Source organism: Nothobranchius furzeri, chromosome 16 (assembly GCF_043380555.1).
Source record: "Nothobranchius furzeri strain GRZ-AD chromosome 16, NfurGRZ-RIMD1, whole genome shotgun sequence".
Taxonomy (NCBI): domain Eukaryota; kingdom Metazoa; phylum Chordata; class Actinopteri; order Cyprinodontiformes; family Nothobranchiidae; genus Nothobranchius; species Nothobranchius furzeri.
The window spans coordinates 55,041,795-55,059,349 of record NC_091756.1 but is presented as its reverse complement, the minus strand read 5'-3'; the positions used below and the strand labels follow the sequence as shown (position 1 = coordinate 55,059,349).

General features: G+C 43.6%; 3 protein-coding genes across 3 annotated transcripts; 1 reads left to right on the top strand and 2 right to left on the bottom strand.

The window, feature by feature from the left end:
• The first annotated feature begins 345 nt into the window (after nt 1-345).
• On the top strand, nt 346-5,011 carry commd2 (COMM domain containing 2). The gene is made up of 6 exons (XM_015962230.3): nt 346-503; nt 3,622-3,699; nt 3,933-4,015; nt 4,132-4,206; nt 4,277-4,375; nt 4,580-5,011. Exons 1-6 carry the CDS (start codon nt 434-436, stop codon nt 4,775-4,777), a joined length of 603 nt encoding a protein of 200 aa, XP_015817716.1. The 5' UTR covers nt 346-433; the 3' UTR covers nt 4,778-5,011.
• A 632-nt stretch (nt 5,012-5,643) lies between these two features.
• Nucleotides 5,644-6,826, bottom strand: ndufa11 (NADH:ubiquinone oxidoreductase subunit A11). Its single transcript, XM_015962228.2, has 4 exons — nt 6,694-6,826; nt 6,317-6,409; nt 6,048-6,170; nt 5,644-5,832 (listed from the first exon to the last, which is right to left on the bottom strand). The coding sequence occupies exons 1-4, from the start codon at nt 6,770-6,772 to the stop codon at nt 5,720-5,722; spliced, it is 408 nt and encodes a 135-aa protein (XP_015817714.1). The 5' UTR covers nt 6,773-6,826; the 3' UTR covers nt 5,644-5,719.
• Nucleotides 6,827-8,939: 2,113 nt separating this feature from the next.
• mrpl55 (mitochondrial ribosomal protein L55) lies at nt 8,940-10,630 on the bottom strand. The gene is made up of 3 exons (XM_015962226.3): nt 10,473-10,630; nt 10,169-10,373; nt 8,940-9,605 (listed from the first exon to the last, which is right to left on the bottom strand). Exons 1-3 carry the CDS (start codon nt 10,523-10,525, stop codon nt 9,456-9,458), a joined length of 408 nt encoding a protein of 135 aa, XP_015817712.1. The 5' UTR covers nt 10,526-10,630; the 3' UTR covers nt 8,940-9,455.
• Nucleotides 10,631-17,555: the final 6,925 nt, after the last annotated feature.

Here is a 17,555-nt window from a genome sequence, read left to right as displayed (position 1 = left end):
TGTGAGTGCTCAGGGGTGTGTGGAACTGGAAGTCCTACCTCCACACCTGGCAGGACCTGTGTTCTGTTACTGGCTCTAGATCATTTCTGTCGTTCATCACCAAAACTGTCTTATTCAGCTTTAGTCCAGAGATCTTGGGGATGTTCTTTTTACCTTTCTCTCGAATAATTACTCATAAAACGAACATCAACCCCGCCCTCGGGTTTAGTTAGATGAGTACATCACGAGGTTAGATGTTATGGAGATGACGTGGAAAATGCTGATCAGAGTGAGGGTAGTGGATGTAGGAGAGGGGGAGATGATCCGCTGTGGAGCATAGACCCTGACAGGAAGCAGGTACAGCAGGGACCGGAAGAGGGCGCCAAAGGCCACAACAGACGGAACCACTGAAGAAGGAAAGGTTTGTACGTGTTGGGTTCGTGAACTTGTGTTCATGATGCTGCTGGTTCTGTCTGAAGATCACAAAGAACACCTCTCCTTCCTCCCAACAGTTGAAACTTCCGGTGAGTAAACGGTTGCTCTTCCCGTCCTATTCGGTTCCGTTTTCCATCAGCAGTCACGAAACCGAATCAGCAGTGCTGCACCGAACCAGACCGGTGGCTTCCAGTGACCGGACATGACTTTGGCTTTTCATGTTTCTGGACTCACCTCTACCAGAGACGGTCTGGGTTCCAGAAGCCGATTCTGATAGTTTTCTATATAGATCACGTGACAGCTCAGCTGATTTAAAGCGGCTGTGTCGACTCTCCCAGTTGCCTCCTCCAGTAGGACCAGTCCAGAGACGTACCAGCGCATCTAAAACAGGAGTGGGGAACCCTTGTCCTTGAGGGCCGGTATCCTGCAAGTCTTCACTCCAACGCTTTGATTAAGTGGTTGATTCCCATCTCCACGTCCATCTGCTGCACCTAAAGGATCTTCTGACATCATATAACTCCGCAGACGCGAGGGTTTCCTATTTTTCCAACCTGGTGTCCCCCATGGTGCTGTTTAACACCATCAGCAGCATCGTCTCTCCTGCCACTCCTACAGCCTCCATTCACTCTGTTGCAGACTGTGAGAACTGTCTGTCTTTCTTTGTGGACAAAGTCAATAAGGTTAGATCTAGCATCTCTCCTTCAGCCTTATCGCTGCCTCTCCCAACTCCAACCAGGCCCATCATCCTAGATAGCTTTGCTCCTGTTTCTTTGCCTGAGCTAACCAAACTAGTTAACTCTATGAAGACCTCTGCATGCCCCCTCAACTTTTCAGTCCATCGGTCCCAGCGTGCTCTCTATAATTAATGCTTCTCTGGTTTCTGGTCAGGTCCCTGCTTACTTTTAAGAACGCTGCAATCCACCCACTTCTTAAAAAACCGAGTCTGGACCCCTCTCTCCATAGCAGCTTCAGACCCATCTCTAAACTTCCGTTCATCTCCAAGATCTTGGAAAAGGTTGTGGCTAAACAACTCACAGCTGCTCTTGATGAACATAACATCTATGATTGCTTCCAGTCAGGTTTTCGTAGAGCTCATTCTACTGAAACAGCTCTTCTTAGGGTCTCTACTGACCTTCTGACTCACAGTGATGCAGGGGACTGTTCTGTTCTGGTCCTGCTGGACCTGACTGCAGCCTTTGACACTGTTGACCATCACCTGCTACTGGAGAGGCTGAGAGACTGGGTAGGCCTATCAGGATCTGCTCTGGAGTGGTTCTCCTCTTATCTCTCTGAGCGCTCCTTTTCTGTGGCCGTCTCCAAGTTTAGGTCCTCCACCAACTCCCTTACCCATGGTGTCCCACAAGGTTCTGTGCTGGGGCCTCTGCTCTTCCTCCTCTATCTGCTTCCTCTTCAGCACATCCTGAGCTCCTTCAAAGGAATCTCCTACCATCTTTACACAGATGACATCCAACTGTACATCTCCTTTAAGCCCCATGAGATGTCTAAGCTGCAGCTGTTACACACCTGCTTAGACTCTATCAAAACCTGGATGGCTGGGAGATTTCTACAGCTGAATGAAGATAAGACTGAGATCCTCATCTGTGCCCCAGACTAGCTGGTTCCCAAAGTCAGAGACTCTCTTGGTCAGCATGCTTCCCACACCAAACCTTCTGTCAGGAATCTTGGCGTGACCTTTGACCCAGCTCTCACCCTGGATTCTCATGTCAGTTTTCTTGTTCGCTCTTCCTTCTTCCATCTCAGGAACATTGCTAAGCTGAGTCCCATTCTGTCCCGCTCTGAACTTGAGACAGTTCTCCACACCTTCATCTCCTCACGCTTAGACTACTGTAACTCTCTTTTCACGTGTCTGAGCAGAACCTCCCTGGAACGTCTACAGGTGGTTCAGAACGCCTGTGCTCGGCTTCTGACCAAGTCCTCCAAACACAACTACATCACCCCGCTTCTCCTCCAGCTTCACTGGCTGCCAGTCAACTCCAGGGTTCATTTCAAGATCCTGGTTCTGGTCTATAGGACCTTACATGGACAAGCACCATCATACATTGGTGACCTTCTCAGTCCCTACACCCCCAGCAGGTCCCTGAGGTCCAGTGATCAAAGCCTACTGGTTGTGCAGCACCAGGCTAAAGACCAAAGGTGACAGATCATTTGCTGCTGTGGCCTCCAGACTCTGGAACTGTCTCCTCCTGGGCCTGAGATCAGTGGACTCAATGGTCTCCTTTAAAAGGCAGCTGAACTCATCTGTTCAAGCTGGCTTTGTGTGACTTTCATCACCCTCTCCTTGTTCTGCACTTTCTACCTATTTCTTTTATTACTTAACCTTATCATTATTATTTTTTTATGTTGTATATTATTTATATATATATGTATGTGTGTATGTGTGTGTATGTATGTAAATATATGTATATATATGTATATAGATATATGTGTGTATATAAACATACGTATATATATATATATATATATATATATATATATATATATATATATATACGTATATATATATATATATATATATATATATACGTATATATATATATATATATATATATATATATACATACGTATATATATATATATATATATATATATATATATATATACGTATATATATATATATATATATATATATATATATATATACGTATATATATATATATATATATATATATATATATATATATATATATATGTATGTATATATATGTATATATGTATGTATATATGTATGTATATATATGTATGTATATATATATATATATATGTATGTATATATATGTATATATGTATGTATATATGTATGTATATATATGTATGTATATATGTATGTATATATATGTATGTATATATATATGTATATATGTATGTATATATATGTATGTATATGTATGTATATATATGTATGTATATATATGTATGTATATATATGTATAAATGTATATATAATATGTATATATGTATATATATGTATATATAATATGTATATATATACATATATATGTATATATATATGTATATGTATATATATACACATAAAAAGGGAAGCTCGGTGCTGATGGTGAGTGTATTTTATTAAACATCGGTTGAGGACCAGGTGCTTCCAGGTGAAACACAAGCATCTATTAACTATTCAGACCAGCTCCTTATCGTATGGACCAACTTTACAGACCTGTGTGTTTTCCTCCTCAGTGGTTAAAGAGTTTGGTCGCATTGCTCTGGAGTTCTTACGGAGAGGGACCAGTGCAAAGATCTATGAAGCAGCAGCCAGTAAGAACCTTCTAGTTCTCAGCTGTTGGTGAGTGAGTGAGTGAGTGAGTGAGTGAGTGAGTGAGTGAGTGAAACACCAGCAACGACAGACCGACCGACCTCTGGTATGTAGGTGTTCATTAAATTGAGAGATCCATCAGACCTCCACTCTAGAGCTGTGTGGTCATGTCCATGTGCTCCTTATTTACTCTTTAGTCAGAACAGTAAGTTCAAAGGTTGCTGCTTTTTTTCAGGGAAGCTGTGCGTTTCCATGGAAACTGTCCAAAAAGGAGTGGAAGGTCTGGTGTTCCTGCTTACAGAGAGCTCCAAACACCTGGTGAGAGAACTTCGACTAACTCCACACGTCAGGACCAGGTTCTACATGTACAACGTGTGGTTCTGGTGTTCAGTGGCAACTGTTCTCCTAAACCACCCTACTCTGTGTTCCTGCAGCTCTCTGAAGTGGACTTCCTGGACTCTGTGTTGGTTCTGGGGTTCAGTGAGGAGCTGAATCAGTTCCTGTTGCAGGTGAGTGTTGGATGTTTGGATGATTTAACAGAACGTCTTGTTGACAGTTGCTGTACCTCTGGTGTTCCAGCTCTACCAGCAGCACCACAGTCAGATTCGCAGCATCCTGAACCAGCTGGTCCACAGTCAGCCGGCCTACCATAACCTGGAATGGAGACTGGATGTTCAGGTGAGGTTCAGGGATTCTAGTCTGTGGTTCTGTTTGAAGATAAGTAATCTTAAACGGTCTTTCAAAAACAGTCCAGATTAACCAGTTATCATGATCAGTCAGACCCAGAGAGACCGCCGTGATGAGCAGCACCTGGTCTCTGAGAAACGGGTCCGAAGATGAGGCTGCAAAACTCTCTAAATCCGACTTTCATTGTTGTTCCAGTTGGCAAGTCGTTCAGTTCGTCAACAGGTTGTTCCCACGGTAACGACTCGACTTCAGCTGACGTCAGGAAGTGAGCTGAGCAGCAGAGTGCTGCAGATCGATCCCAGCACCCTCCTCCACATCATCTCCAGTCTGGAAGCAGCTCTAGCTGCAGTGAAAACCGGCCACGCTCGGCGAATCTTACGCAACATTAAATGATCCTTCCTGAGCTGGGCTCTGGACCACAAGTCCTTTGGTGGACGATCTGACAACGTCTCCGGGGAGACACTTCATGCAGTTCCTCTGCAGCTTTCAGGAAAGAGTTTCTGATTTGATACTGATGGTAGCAAAGGATCGACTTCTGATTAAACTAATTGCTTATTACCTTCTGAATGGGCCAAACCGGATTGTGTGTGCCAAAGTTGTTAATAAAAAAAGTGTGTTTGTACAACAGTTTAGGTTAAATATTTTTTTCCATAACAAATGAGGTCAGAACTTAAATCCAACTGCAGTAGCTCAACAGGTTGAGCGGGTTGTTCAGTAATCGGAAGGTTGCAGGTTCGATCCCGACAGACAATTTTGCTGCTGTGTCCTTGGGCAAGACACTTAACCCCCCCCTGCCTGCTGGTGGTGGTCAGAGGAACCGGTGGCGCCTGTGCTCGGCAGCCTCGCCTCTGTCAGTGCGCCCCCAGGGCAGCTGTGGCTACATCGTAGCTCATCACCATCAGTGTGTGAATGGATGAATGATACACTGTAGTGTAAAGCGCTTTGGAGTCCTTACTCTGAGAGGCGCTATACAAGTGCGGGTCATTTATCATTTAACTACAGTGCAGGAAAGAGCCGAGTCAGCAGCTGTTCCTCAGAATCTTTGGATTGCTGATATTAAACCAGCACATTAGACATTTTCATACCCTTTCTTCAGGCCTGTCCCTTCAAGAGTCTCCACAGCAAATCATCTGTCTCCATTTAATCCTACCTTCTACCCTCACCCCAACTAAATCCATGCCCTTTTTGACCACATCCATAAATCCCTGTTTCTAATCTAGTTTTCTTCAAATACTGACACGGAATAAAACAAACATGAGTTTCTTTTTACTGGAACTTTATTACATAATATATTTTTACAGAAACAATTTCAGTTAGTCTGAAGTGGTCTTCATCCTAAAGTCTGGGAGGACCAAAGAGTCTCCATCCTTCCATTTTACCAACTTTGGTGAAAAAGGCCAAGGTACCCAGACCAAGACAGGCTGTAGTCCCCGTCATGGCGTTGTGAGCTACAGTAACAAAATAAAATTATATTAGAGAATGAAATTGAGTGTAGCTATTGTAATAATTTTAGTTCTAATTAATTCACAGATCAAAACAAAACAGCCACTTTTCATCAAATTAGAAGTGTCTGTTGTTAAAGATCCATCCTGAAACGAAGAGAGTGGTGCCCCTATCGTGTTGCTGTGTTTCAATGAGATGTTAAAAGTAAACACACACTTACTTTTGGCTCCAAGAATGACCCCTGAGGCGCAGCCCCCAATAAAATAATTTAGAGGGTCATCGGGAGCTTCTCGGGCCTGAGCAATGAGACATGTTGTCATTCCAAAGACAGCTCCCATGGTGGCTGGTTGGAGGAGAGGACAGACACGGATTCAATTACCATACCAGAAACCAAAGACTAGAACAAGACTAGGACAGATACTAGTCCGAGACAGGTTCTCTCTAAAACTAAATGTTCTGGAGCAGCTTCCTGTCTGTTATCCAGCTTACCCATGGTGACAGTAGCGCTGGTGGTCCGCTGCAGGGCTGCTAAGGCAGTCTCAGGCGGGTACACTATGAGGTGATAGGCTGATCCGACCAGACCTGAAACAAAACCAAAACATCAACTTTCACTGTGGACCTCTGCTGGTTCCCTCTAGTTCTTGAAGAACTGATTTAGTCTACAGCAGGAATGGTTCTGGTCCTACAGTCTGTTTATATAAACGGTTTATGGGTTTTGTGTAGGTTCTGTTTTTGTGCAGAACCCCGTGTATGTAGAGAGAATTAGCTTCAGAGCTAAGCTAGCGGACAAGATCCACTCAGATCTCGCACAACAGCTGGTCTCGTTTAAAGCTCTTTCTCTATAAAGTTTTAACTCCATCATTTACCCAGAGCTGTGCCAAGTTTGGCGCTGATCCATGTTTTCTGAATGCAGTCGGTACCCTCTGGAACATCCCAGTACCCCATCTCCAAACCAAACTCTAAGCAAGGTCAGCACGAAAAATCTCGCGAGAGAACTCATTTATTCTTAAGAACATGTTGGCGCGTTACCGCCATCTGTCGGTGCGGAGTGTAACAACATGATCGTGTTTACAGTTTGTCCAACAAAAGTCAAGTAGTCAAAATTCTTTATTCCGGACTCTGTCCAATTCACAGAAGTAGAAAACATTGTATAGATAAGATAACATGAAATGAGCACAATAAAGCTCAAGAGACATATAATCACGAATAACAGAAACAAGAGACAATAATTATGGAAGCCCATTCAGATAAAAAAAATTATTATCTCATAATTACGACTTAGCTATCTAATTATTATGACTTAGTATCTCATAATTATGACGGGGCGATGGTGGCACAGGAGTTAAGTGCTCGCCCCGTAATCGGAAGGTTGCAGGTTTCGAGTCCTGCTCAGTCTGTCGCTGTCGTTGTGTCCTTGGGCAAGACACTTAACCCACGTTGCCTGCTGGTGGTGGTCAGAGGGACCAGTGGCGCCAGTGCTCGGCAGCCTCGCCTCTGTCAGTGTGCCCCAGGGCAGCTGTGGCTACATTGTAGCTCATCCCCACCAGTGTGTGAATGTGTGTGTGAATGGGTGAATGACTGATTATGTTGTAAAGCGCCTTGGGGGGTTCCAGGACTCTAGAAGGCGCTATATCAAATACAGGCCATTTACTTTGCTATATCATTATAATGAGATACTATCTCATTATTCTGACTTAGCTATCTCATAATTCTCAAATTCTGACTTAGCTATCTCATAATTCTCAAATTCTGACTTAGCTATCTCATAATTCTCAAATTATGACTTAGCTATCTCATAATAATGAGATACTATCTCATTATTATGAGATAGCTAAGTCATAATTATGAGATAATAATTTTTTTTATCTGAGTGGCGGGAACAGTAGTGTGAAAAAAAGATAAACTATTGTAAGTCCCTAATTTAAAAAGGAAAAAATGTTATACCAGTGTTTCCACATCTTTGACTGGTAGCGTATTGCACTGACAGGTACTGGTTAGATTTAAAATAATCACATTTTGAGAATTGTGCAGCCTACAAATACATTTATAAAAACATTTCTTCAGACAGCTTTTAGGGTGCTCACCCTCGCATTTACAAAAGTCTCACTTGCACTCGTCCATCTAGGCTTCCTCAATATCAAACACAGAGCATCCTTATAGGCAGCCTGCGCAAACATTTCTTATAGTCCATAGGTGGGCCGTGTACAGCGGTGTAAATAAAAAGCAAACATTCTTAATAAAAAAAGACATTTATCTTATAACATAAACACCCAGACAGGTTTAACGTTGATCATTCCTTTTCTTTTGGACGTAACACTTATTCTCAACTTTCTGCACTTTTTAGATGAAAAATTAGGTTTTAAGTAAAGAATACTAATCAGATGGTGTAATCTACAAAATCTGAGTCTATATGGATGCTTCACGTTTTTCTCTGTTTAACAGCAGGTTTAGAATTTCACATCTCCTTTTTAACCCACTCAAAATTCTGACTACATTTTCAACTTGTAAATTAAGATTTTTTTCCATTCCTGCTTCACAGCAGAGTACTAATGTTCACACGTGATACAAGACAAATGAAGTTCCAGCTTTTTGTATATTTATAATTAGTTTTCTAACAGGTAGAGAGAGCAAACTTTGGGACGTATAAATAGGCACACATTTGTACTAAAGATAACCTAAAAGTTTTATTTTTATCACTTCCCCCAAATAAAAAAATATTCTTATCTCTTAATGACTTAAGTTTTTTTTTTCTGTTTTAGGACTGATCACCAGTCTCCAGAATGTGGCCGGTGTTCCACCCTATGATTTTATGTGGCTCACAACTACAACCCAAGAAAGTTTCAATTTAGTCTTTCACCTGGCTTTTGACGCAGGTATTTTTTTTATGTTAAAGGGGAAGTACAATGCAAAGTATTTTGCCATTTTTACAGGTTTTTGGCTTTTCTGGAATTTCTAGAAAAACAGATCTAAAACTAAAACATCTCACTGACTTATTAAAAAGCAGACTTGTGGGAACCATTCAGAAAACTTTAACATGGCTGAAGCGTGGCCCAGATCTCATTTCTTGTTGCTGATGAAGACCAAGGAACCAGAAAAACATCAACCCACCAAATCCAGGGAGCTAGAAGTTTTCTCTTTAATGAAGAAAACATATCAGACCCTTAAATGTCTTGTATCTACAAAGATTAACAGATCTTTTTTTAGGTGAGACTCTTAATAAACTTCCCGTGTTCCATACAGATTTAAATGCGTGGTTCTTTAGTCAAAATATTTTTATTTAAACCATGATAATGGTTTTGTGACAACAATATGCATCATCTCTTCTCCTGCTGTAGCAACAGAACATGTGAATGATATTTATGACCGCATTTGTCCAATAAAAATAACAAAAGAAAATAATGCACACAGTTATTAGTTTAGGGTCTTATTCATCCATAAATGAAATGAGTGAAAACATGAAGGAGAACATCAATTTGGCATCGCTGAACTTCGGAGCCAGATGTTCTAGGATGTTCCTCTGTGGTAGAACATTTTTTCATCATAAATGGAACAGAAACTCAAAAGATCCAACAACTTCTGTACATTTTTCTAAAGTCAGAGTGAGCGTGCTGCAGGCAGCAGCCTGCTATTATTTCTTGTCCCAGAGGTGACGGTATGCGTCCAGTTGGAACTCATCATCGTAGGCCTCTGCTGTTTGCTTCTTCACTTTCTTCACGTCCCTCTTCTTCTGTCGAGCACGACGCTCCTCCTCAGTAAGGGTTGACAGATCTACTGGCATCTTAAAAAAGAAGAAGTAAAAAAACAAGTCAGGTTTAAAACAACAAGTCAGTATTCTTCTATCTAAACAATGAGCTGATGGAGAGCTTGCAGACAGAACCGGTCCATTCAACTAACTTTAACTTCTACTGGAATATCCCACGGTGGTTCTGTTTACACTTCACCTCTGAGTAGGTCATTTTATTCAGCATAAGGAACACATCCGTCAACAGTCACACACTAATAACACACACCAGGACCATGTGGGTTTCACCTATAACCCATCAGTCCAGTTCCGACCAGGCTGTAACCTCTGTCCTAAATAAAAGGACTGGACACTCCAGGATGGACATAAGACAGTGTCACTCACACACTTTAATCTGTGACTCCAGACTGTCCTGGACATGAATCACAGTTCAGAGGAACTGTATGGGAATCATTTTTTATGCGCATTAATAGAGTTTTTAAGTGTCTGACAGTGATTTTACAGAACCAAACAGCACCCTGACGTTCTGCTTGTTGATTAGCTAACAGTTCAGAAGTCTGTTGCCATAGTAACAAACACAAAACACAGCTAAATCTGACCTGAAGGATCCTCCTGGGCTCTCCGTATCGGATGTGGACGGTAGAACCATCAGACTGAACCAGAACCACAGGGTACAGCCTCTCGTACTTTAGCCGACCACAGCGAACGACCTGGGTCCTGTTGGAGTTCTGAAGTACCGCGTGGGAGTGGAGGGAACAGACCCGGACCTCTGACCCGAAAGCACCCGAAGAGGACAACAAAAACCTACAGGGAGAACGATACGCACGCGCACACCTGCAGTCAGATTCATTCCTGATTCGAACACACACGAACAGTCTCTGGGCGAACGGAGCCGTTCCTTACCGTGATATGAAACCGGGAGGAAAATAAAGTTTGTTCAGTAACAAGTGAGCCATTTCTGTTCAACGGGTTAACAGAGCTCTTATCCGTTTATCGATCTCCGCTACCCAGGTCACGGGACGCTTCCGCGTTTACTTCTTCTGTGGTTTTGTGAGGCCAGCTCACCGGTGCTTTTGCGCCACCTACCGGACTCACTTTTTGATAGCAGCAAAGCCTTAGAAATAGACTGAATAGGAAAATGTTCATTCATTCATCTTCTGAACCCGCTTTGTCCACGCAGGTTCGCTTGTGTGTGTGTGTGTGTGTGTGTGTGTGTGTGTGTGTGTGTGTGTGTGTGGGGTGGGGGTGGGGGGGTGGGGGGGGGGGGTGGCTGGTGCCCATCTCCAGCAGTCAACGGGCAAGTAGGCGGGGTACACCCTGGACAGAGAGCCAGTCCATCGTTCTTATTTGAATATTTTATGAATGGGCAAAAGGATTTGGACGATGATATTACTTAACAGCAACATAAAAATTACCTTAGTTTAGTTTACTTCATTATAATATTCATTCAGAGTCCTCTATATTTTGTAAGGTTTTTTTATTAGGCCCGAGCAGCGAAAGCGCTGCGAAGGCCTCTTGTTTTTGCTCTGATTATTATTAGGCCCGAGCAGCGAAAGCGCTGCGAAGGCCTCTTGTTTTTGCTCTGATTATTATTATTTTTTGTTATTCCGTGCCCCCTTTGAACAGCTTTTTGGGGACCTTAACATACCCCAAAACTCACAATATTTTGCACACTTGTCAGGCCTGGTGAAAAATTTGATATTTTAAAGGTACCAAAAAAATCGCAAAGAAAATGGCTGAACAGCGCCCCCTACAAAGTGAAAAAAACCCCTCTCCATAAAGCTTAGTTTATCGTACAGTTATGAAATTTGGTACACTTGTAGTACTCAACAGTCCGCACAGAAAAGTCTCTTGCAACCATGGTCAATATCAAACAGGAAGTCGGCCATTTTGGGTTGAAATGGCGATTTTTTGCCGTTTTTGCCGTTTTTAGGGTCCGTTTCTGATTGGATTGCTCGATCATTTTTCGCACGATCGTCTCAAAAATTGTGTAAAATTGCTCAGAAGGGATGGGCGAACAAAATGAGATAAGGATTCTGAGTTTTCGTATATGTTGAAGGGGCGGAGCCAGGCCTCGAAGTTTGACTACTCGCCAAAAATATTTAAATTGCTATAACTTCATAACTGAATGGAATAGAGTTACCAAACTTTCTGTGGTCATTCGTCATCCACCCACAAAGTAAATTGAATGGTCGGATGATGACATCACACAAGCCCCGCCCCCTCAGGACCAAAAAGATCAAGTTTTACTGTGAAAGGTCCCAAATTGCCCCATTTCACTTAATCACCACAAATTTGTAGCTGGTAACTCAAGACAAGTGGGGGTTGCTTGGCGTCACTTTATGGGAGTTTTCGGCAGAGGGCGGGGCTGTGGCGGCGCGGCGAATTCAGGCGTACCGCCTTGGCCTTACGTTTGCCTCCCATTTCGTCATTTCCAAAGATATCGTCACGAAACTTCTTGTGAGTGATCCTAGTCCGGCCCCCCAAAAGATCTGATGTGAACATCTGGTGGGCGTGGCCTATTTTCTGAAATAGCGCCCCCTAGGACCATTAAAACTGTCAGCCCCAAGCCATGCTTTGACTGAGGATTACGAAATTTGGTACACTAATGTGGTGTCTCAGGACCTACAAAAAAGTCTCTTGAAGCCAAGTGCAAAGTCGCACAGGAAGTCGGCCATTTTGGTCCAAGTACGCGATTTAGTGGTTTTCGCACACGTTGTTTGGAGAGTGATGCTCCGTCGCCCTTTTCACCAATCTCCTTCAAACTTCTGCTATATATTCTTAAGACATAGGGGAAAAAATTCAACCGTCGGATTTTTCAAAAGTTGAAAGGTGTGGGCGTGGCTAAGCCTCAAACTTTGACCTGCCGCCACGCCACTCTTTTTTTCACAGCTCCCTACTGGACTCCTTTTACCTAATCACCAGGATTCTGTGGGAAACAGCAGTAGACAACTTGAGGTTACTTGGTCTCCAGTACTGGCAGGTTTTGAAAAAAGGCGGGGCTTTGGGAGCATGGCGAAAATCGCCATCACGCCATGGAAATACGTTTGCCTCTCATTTCTTCAGTTATCGTGATATCGCTCCGACACTTCTGGTGAGTGATCCTAGTCTGACCCCCAAGAGAAATAGACAGCTGAAGTTTGTGGGCGTGGCCTATTCTCTTAAATAGCGCCCCCAAGGACCATTTAAACTAATAGCCCCAAGCCAAGCTTTGACTGAGGATTACGAAATTTGGTACACTAATGTGGTGTCTCAGTACCTACAAAAAAGTCTCTTGGAGCCAAGTGCAAAGTCGCACAGGAAGTCGGCCATTTTGGTCCACGTACGCGATTTAGTGGTTTTCGCACACGTTGTTTGGAGAGTGATGCTTCGTCGCCCTTTTCACCAATCTCCTTCAAACTTCTGCTATATACTCTTAAGACATAGGGGAAAAAATTCAACCGTCGGATTTTTCAAAAGTTGAAAGGTGTGGGCGTGCCTAAGCCTCAAACGTTGACCTGTCGCCACGCCACTCTTTTTTTCACAGCTCCCTACTGGACTCCTTTTACCCAATCACCAGGATTCTGTGGGAAACAGCAGTAGACAGCTTGAGGTTACTTAGTCTCCAGTACTGGCAGGTTTTGAAAAAAGGCGGGGCTTTGGGAGCATGGCGAAAATCGCCATCACGCCATGGAAATACGTTTGCCTCTCATTTCTTCAGTTATCGTGATATCGCTACGAAACTTCTGGTGAGTGATCCTAGTCTGACCCCCAAGAGAAATAGACAGCTGAAGTTTGTGGGCGTGGCCTATTCTCTTAAATAGCGCCCCCTAGGACCATTTAAACTAATAGCCCCAAGCCATGCTTTGACTGAGGATTACGAAATTTGGTACACTAATGTGGTGTCTCAGGACCTACAAAAAAGCCTCTTGGAGCCAAGCGCAAAGTCGCACAGGAAGTCGGCCATTTTGGTCCAAGTACGCGATTTAGTGGTTTTCGCACACGTTGTTTGGAGAGTGATGCTCCGTCGCCCTTTTCACCAATCACTTTCAAACTTCTGCTGTATACTCTTAAGACGTAGGGTAAAAAATTCAACCGTCGGATTTTTCAAAAGTTGAAAGGTGTGGGCGTGGCTAAGCCTCAAACTTTGACCTTTCGCCATTACTTTACTTGACTTAATAACTCCCATGAGCATGATCAGATCTTTTTCAAACTTTGTCTGTGTGATAATTGACCATATCTGTAAAAAATGACAATGTGGACAGCTGACATCACCTAAGCCCCGCCCCCTGACTACAGGAATTCTATTTTTTTATGCTGAAATGCCCATATTTGTCCCCTCTAATTTAGTCAACAAGTCACCAAGGTCATGCACTGTCTTCATGATGCTGTATTGACCATTCAGATCTGATAGCTTTCCAGAAAGGGAGGGGCTTTGATGCCTTGGTGAATTCTGGCGTAACGCCGTAACCTTACAAATCATTTTAATGGTGAGCTCAGAGGGGATGCTGAGTCAGGGTGAGGTGCGGACTAGGAGGCCATTCGCGGATTCTAGTGTCGGGGTGGTTGACGTTTCTGTTCTGCCAGACGTGCCTTGGTGCCCCGGGCTGCCGGTCAGGCCGGAGCGGCGCGGAGCTGCGAGGGCCGAACGACGCTGCTTGCAGCTTTAATTAGGCCCGAGCAGCGAAAGCGCTGCGAAGGCCTCTTGTTTTTGCTCTGATTATTATTAGGCCCGAGCAGCGAAAGCGCTGCGAAGGCCTCTTGTTTTTGCTCTGATTATTATTATTTTTTGTTATTCCGTGCCCCCTTTGAACAGCTTTTTGGGGACCTTAACATACCCCAAAACTCACAATATTTTGCACACTTGTCAGGCCTGGTGAAAAATTTGATATTTTAAAGGTCCCAAAAAAATCGCAAAGAAAATGGCTGAACAGCGCCCCCTACAAAGTGAAAAAAAACCCTCTCCATAAAGCTTAGTTTATCGTACAGTTATGAAATTTGGTACACTTGTAGTACTCAACAGTCCGCACAGAAAAGTCTCTTGCAACCATGGTCAATATCAAACAGGAAGTCGGCCATTTTGGGTTGAAATGGCGATTTTTTGCCGTTTTTGCCGTTTTTAGGGTCCGTTTCTGATTGGATTGCTCGATCATTTTTCGCACGATCGTCTCAAAAATTGTGTAAAATTGCTCAGAAGGGATGGGCGAACAAAATGAGATAAGGATTCTGAGTTTTCGTATATGTTGAAGGGGCGGAGCCAGGCCTCGAAGTTTGACTACTCGCCAAAAATATTTAAATTGCTATAACTTCATAACTGAATGGAATAGAGTTACCAAACTTTCTGTGGTCATTCGTCATCCACCCACAAAGTAAATTGAAAGGTCGGATGATGACATCACACAAGCCCCGCCCCCTCAGGACCAAAAAGATCAAGTTTTACTGTGAAAGGTCCCAAATTGCCCCATTTCACTTAATCACCACAAATTTGTAGCTGGTAACTCAAGACAAGTGGGGGTTGCTTGGCGTCACTTTATGGGAGTTTTCGGCAGAGGGCGGGGCTGTGGTGGCGCGGCGAATTCAGGCGTACCGCCTTGGCCTTACGTTTGCCTCCCATTTCGTCATTTCCAAAGATATCGTCACGAAACTTCTTGTGAGTGATCCTAGTCCGGCCCCCCAAAAGATCTGATGTGAACATCTGGTGGGCGTGGCCTATTTTCTGAAATAGCGCCCCCTAGGACCATTAAAACTATTAGCCCCAAGCCATGCTTTGACTGAGGATTACGAAATTTGGTACACTAATGTGGTGTCTCAGGACCTACAAAAAAGTCTCTTGGAGTCAAGTTCAAAGTCGCACAGGAAGTCGGCCATTTTGGATCAAGTACGCGATTTAGTGGTTTTCGCACACGTTGTTTGGAGAGTGATGCTCCGTCGCCCTTTTCACCAATCTCCTTCAAACTTCTGCTATATACCCTTAAGACATAGGGGAAAAAATTCAACCGTCGGATTTTTCAAAAGTTGAAAGGTGTGGGCGTGGCTAAGCCTCAAACTTTGACCTGTCGCCACGCTACTCTTTTTTTCACAGCTCCCTACTGGACTCCTTTTACCCAATCACCAGGATTCTGTGGCAAACAGCAGTAGACAAGTTGAGGTTACTTGGTCTCCAGTACTGGCAGGTTTTGAAAAAAGGCGGGGCTTTGGGACCATGGCGAAAATCGCCATCACGCCATGGAAATACGTTTGTCTCTCATTTCTTCAGTTATCGTGATATTGCTACGAAACTTCTGGTGAGTGATCCTAGTCTGAGCTCCAAGAGAAATAGACAGCTGAATTTTGTGGGCGTGGCCTATGTTTTGAAATAGCGCCCCCTAGGACCATTTAAACTATTAGCCCCAAGCCATGCTTTGACTGAGGATTACGAAATTTGGTACACTAATGTGGTGTCTCAGGACCTACAAAAAAGTCTCTTGGAGTCAAGTTCAAAGTCGCACAGGAAGTCGGCCATTTTGGATCAAGTACGCGATTTAGTGGTTTTCGCACATGTTGTTTGGAGAGTGATGCTCCGTCGCCCTTTTCACCAATCTCCTTCAAACTTCTGCTATATACCCTTAAGACATAGGGGAAAAAATTTAACCGTCGGATTTTTCAAAAGTTGAAAGGTGTGGGCGTGGCTAAGCCTCAAACTTTGACCTGTCGCCACGCTACTCTTTTTTTCACAGCTCCCTACTGGACTCCTTTTACCCAATCACCAGGATTCTGTGGCAAACAGCAGTAGACAAGTTGAGGTTACTTGGTCTCCAGTACTGGCAGGTTTTGAAAAAAGGCGGGGCTTTGGGACCATGGCGAAAATCGCCATCACGCCATGGAAATACGTTTGTCTCTCATTTCTTCAGTTATCGTGATATTGCTACGAAACTTCTGGTGAGTGATCCTAGTCTGAGCTCCAAGAGAAATAGACAGCTGAATTTTGTGGGCGTGGCCTATGTTTTGAAATAGCGCCCCCTAGGACCATTTAAACTATTAGCCCCAAGCCATGCTTTGACTGAGGATTACGAAATTTGGTACACTAATGTGGTGTCTCAGGACCTACAAAAAAGTCTCTTGGAGTCAAGTTCAAAGTCGCACAGGAAGTCGGCCATTTTGGATCAAGTACGCGATTTAGTGGTTTTCGCACACGTTGTTTGGAGAGTGATGCTCCGTCGCCCTTTTCACCAATCTCCTTCAAACTTCTGCTATATACCCTTAAGACATAGGGGAAAAAATTTAACCGTCGGATTTTTCAAAAGTTGAAAGGTGTGGGCGTGGCTAAGCCTCAAACTTTGACCTGTCGCCACGCTACTCTTTTTTTCACAGCTCCCTACTGGACTCCTTTTACCCAATCACCAGGATTCTGTGGCAAACAGCAGTAGACAAGTTGAGGTTACTTGGTCTCCAGTACTGGCAGGTTTTGAAAAAAGGCGGGGCTTTGGGACCATGGCGAAAATCGCCATCACGCCATGGAAATACGTTTGTCTCATTTCTTCAGTTATCGTGATATTGCTACGAAACTTCTGGTGAGTGATCCTAGTCTGAGCTCCAAGAGAAATAGACAGCTGAAGTTTGTGGGCGTGGCCTATATTCTTAAATAGCGCCCCCTAGAGCCATTAAAACTTTCAGCCCCAAGCCATGCTTTGACTGAGGATTACGAAATTTGGTACACTAATGTGGGGTCTCAGGACCTACAAAAAAGTCTCTTGGAGCCAAGCGTAAAGTCGCACAGGAAGTCGGCCATTTTGGTGCAAGTACGTGATTTAGTGGTTTTCGCACACATTGTTTGGAGAGTGATGCTCCGTCGCCCTTTTCACCAATCACCTTCAAACTTCTGCAATACACTCTTAAGACATAGGGGAAAAAATTCAACCGTCGGATTTTTCAAAAGTTGAAAGGTGTGGGCGTGGCTAAGCCTCAAACGTTGACCTTTCGCCATTACTTTACTTGACTTAATAACTCCCATGTGCATGATCAGATCTT

Bases quoted from the DNA above. Each gene is read 5' to 3' on its own strand.
- ndufa11 (XM_015962228.2), bottom strand. From the start codon at position 6,772: ATGGGGTACTGGGATGTTCCAGAGGGTACCGACTGCATTCAGAAAACA. The intron at 6,171-6,316 runs GTAAGCTGGATA...TCCTCCAACCAG, and splicing joins CAGCGCTACTGTCACCATGG to CCACCATGGGAGCTGTCTTT. The intron at 5,833-6,047 runs GTAAGTGTGTGT...TTGTTACTGTAG, and splicing joins GGTCATTCTTGGAGCCAAAA to CTCACAACGCCATGACGGGG.
- commd2 (XM_015962230.3), top strand. From the start codon at position 434: ATGATGCTGCTGGTTCTGTCTGAAGATCACAAAGAACACCTCTCCTTC. The intron at 504-3,621 runs GTGAGTAAACGG...TTTCCTCCTCAG, and splicing joins CCCAACAGTTGAAACTTCCG to TGGTTAAAGAGTTTGGTCGC. The intron at 3,700-3,932 runs GTAAGAACCTTC...GCTTTTTTTCAG, and splicing joins GATCTATGAAGCAGCAGCCA to GGAAGCTGTGCGTTTCCATG.
- mrpl55 (XM_015962226.3), bottom strand. From the start codon at position 10,525: ATGGCTCACTTGTTACTGAACAAACTTTATTTTCCTCCCGGTTTCATA. The intron at 10,374-10,472 runs GTAAGGAACGGC...TTCTCCCTGTAG, and splicing joins CCTCCCGGTTTCATATCACG to GTTTTTGTTGTCCTCTTCGG. The intron at 9,606-10,168 runs GTCAGATTTAGC...TTCTTTTTTAAG, and splicing joins AGCCCAGGAGGATCCTTCAG to ATGCCAGTAGATCTGTCAAC.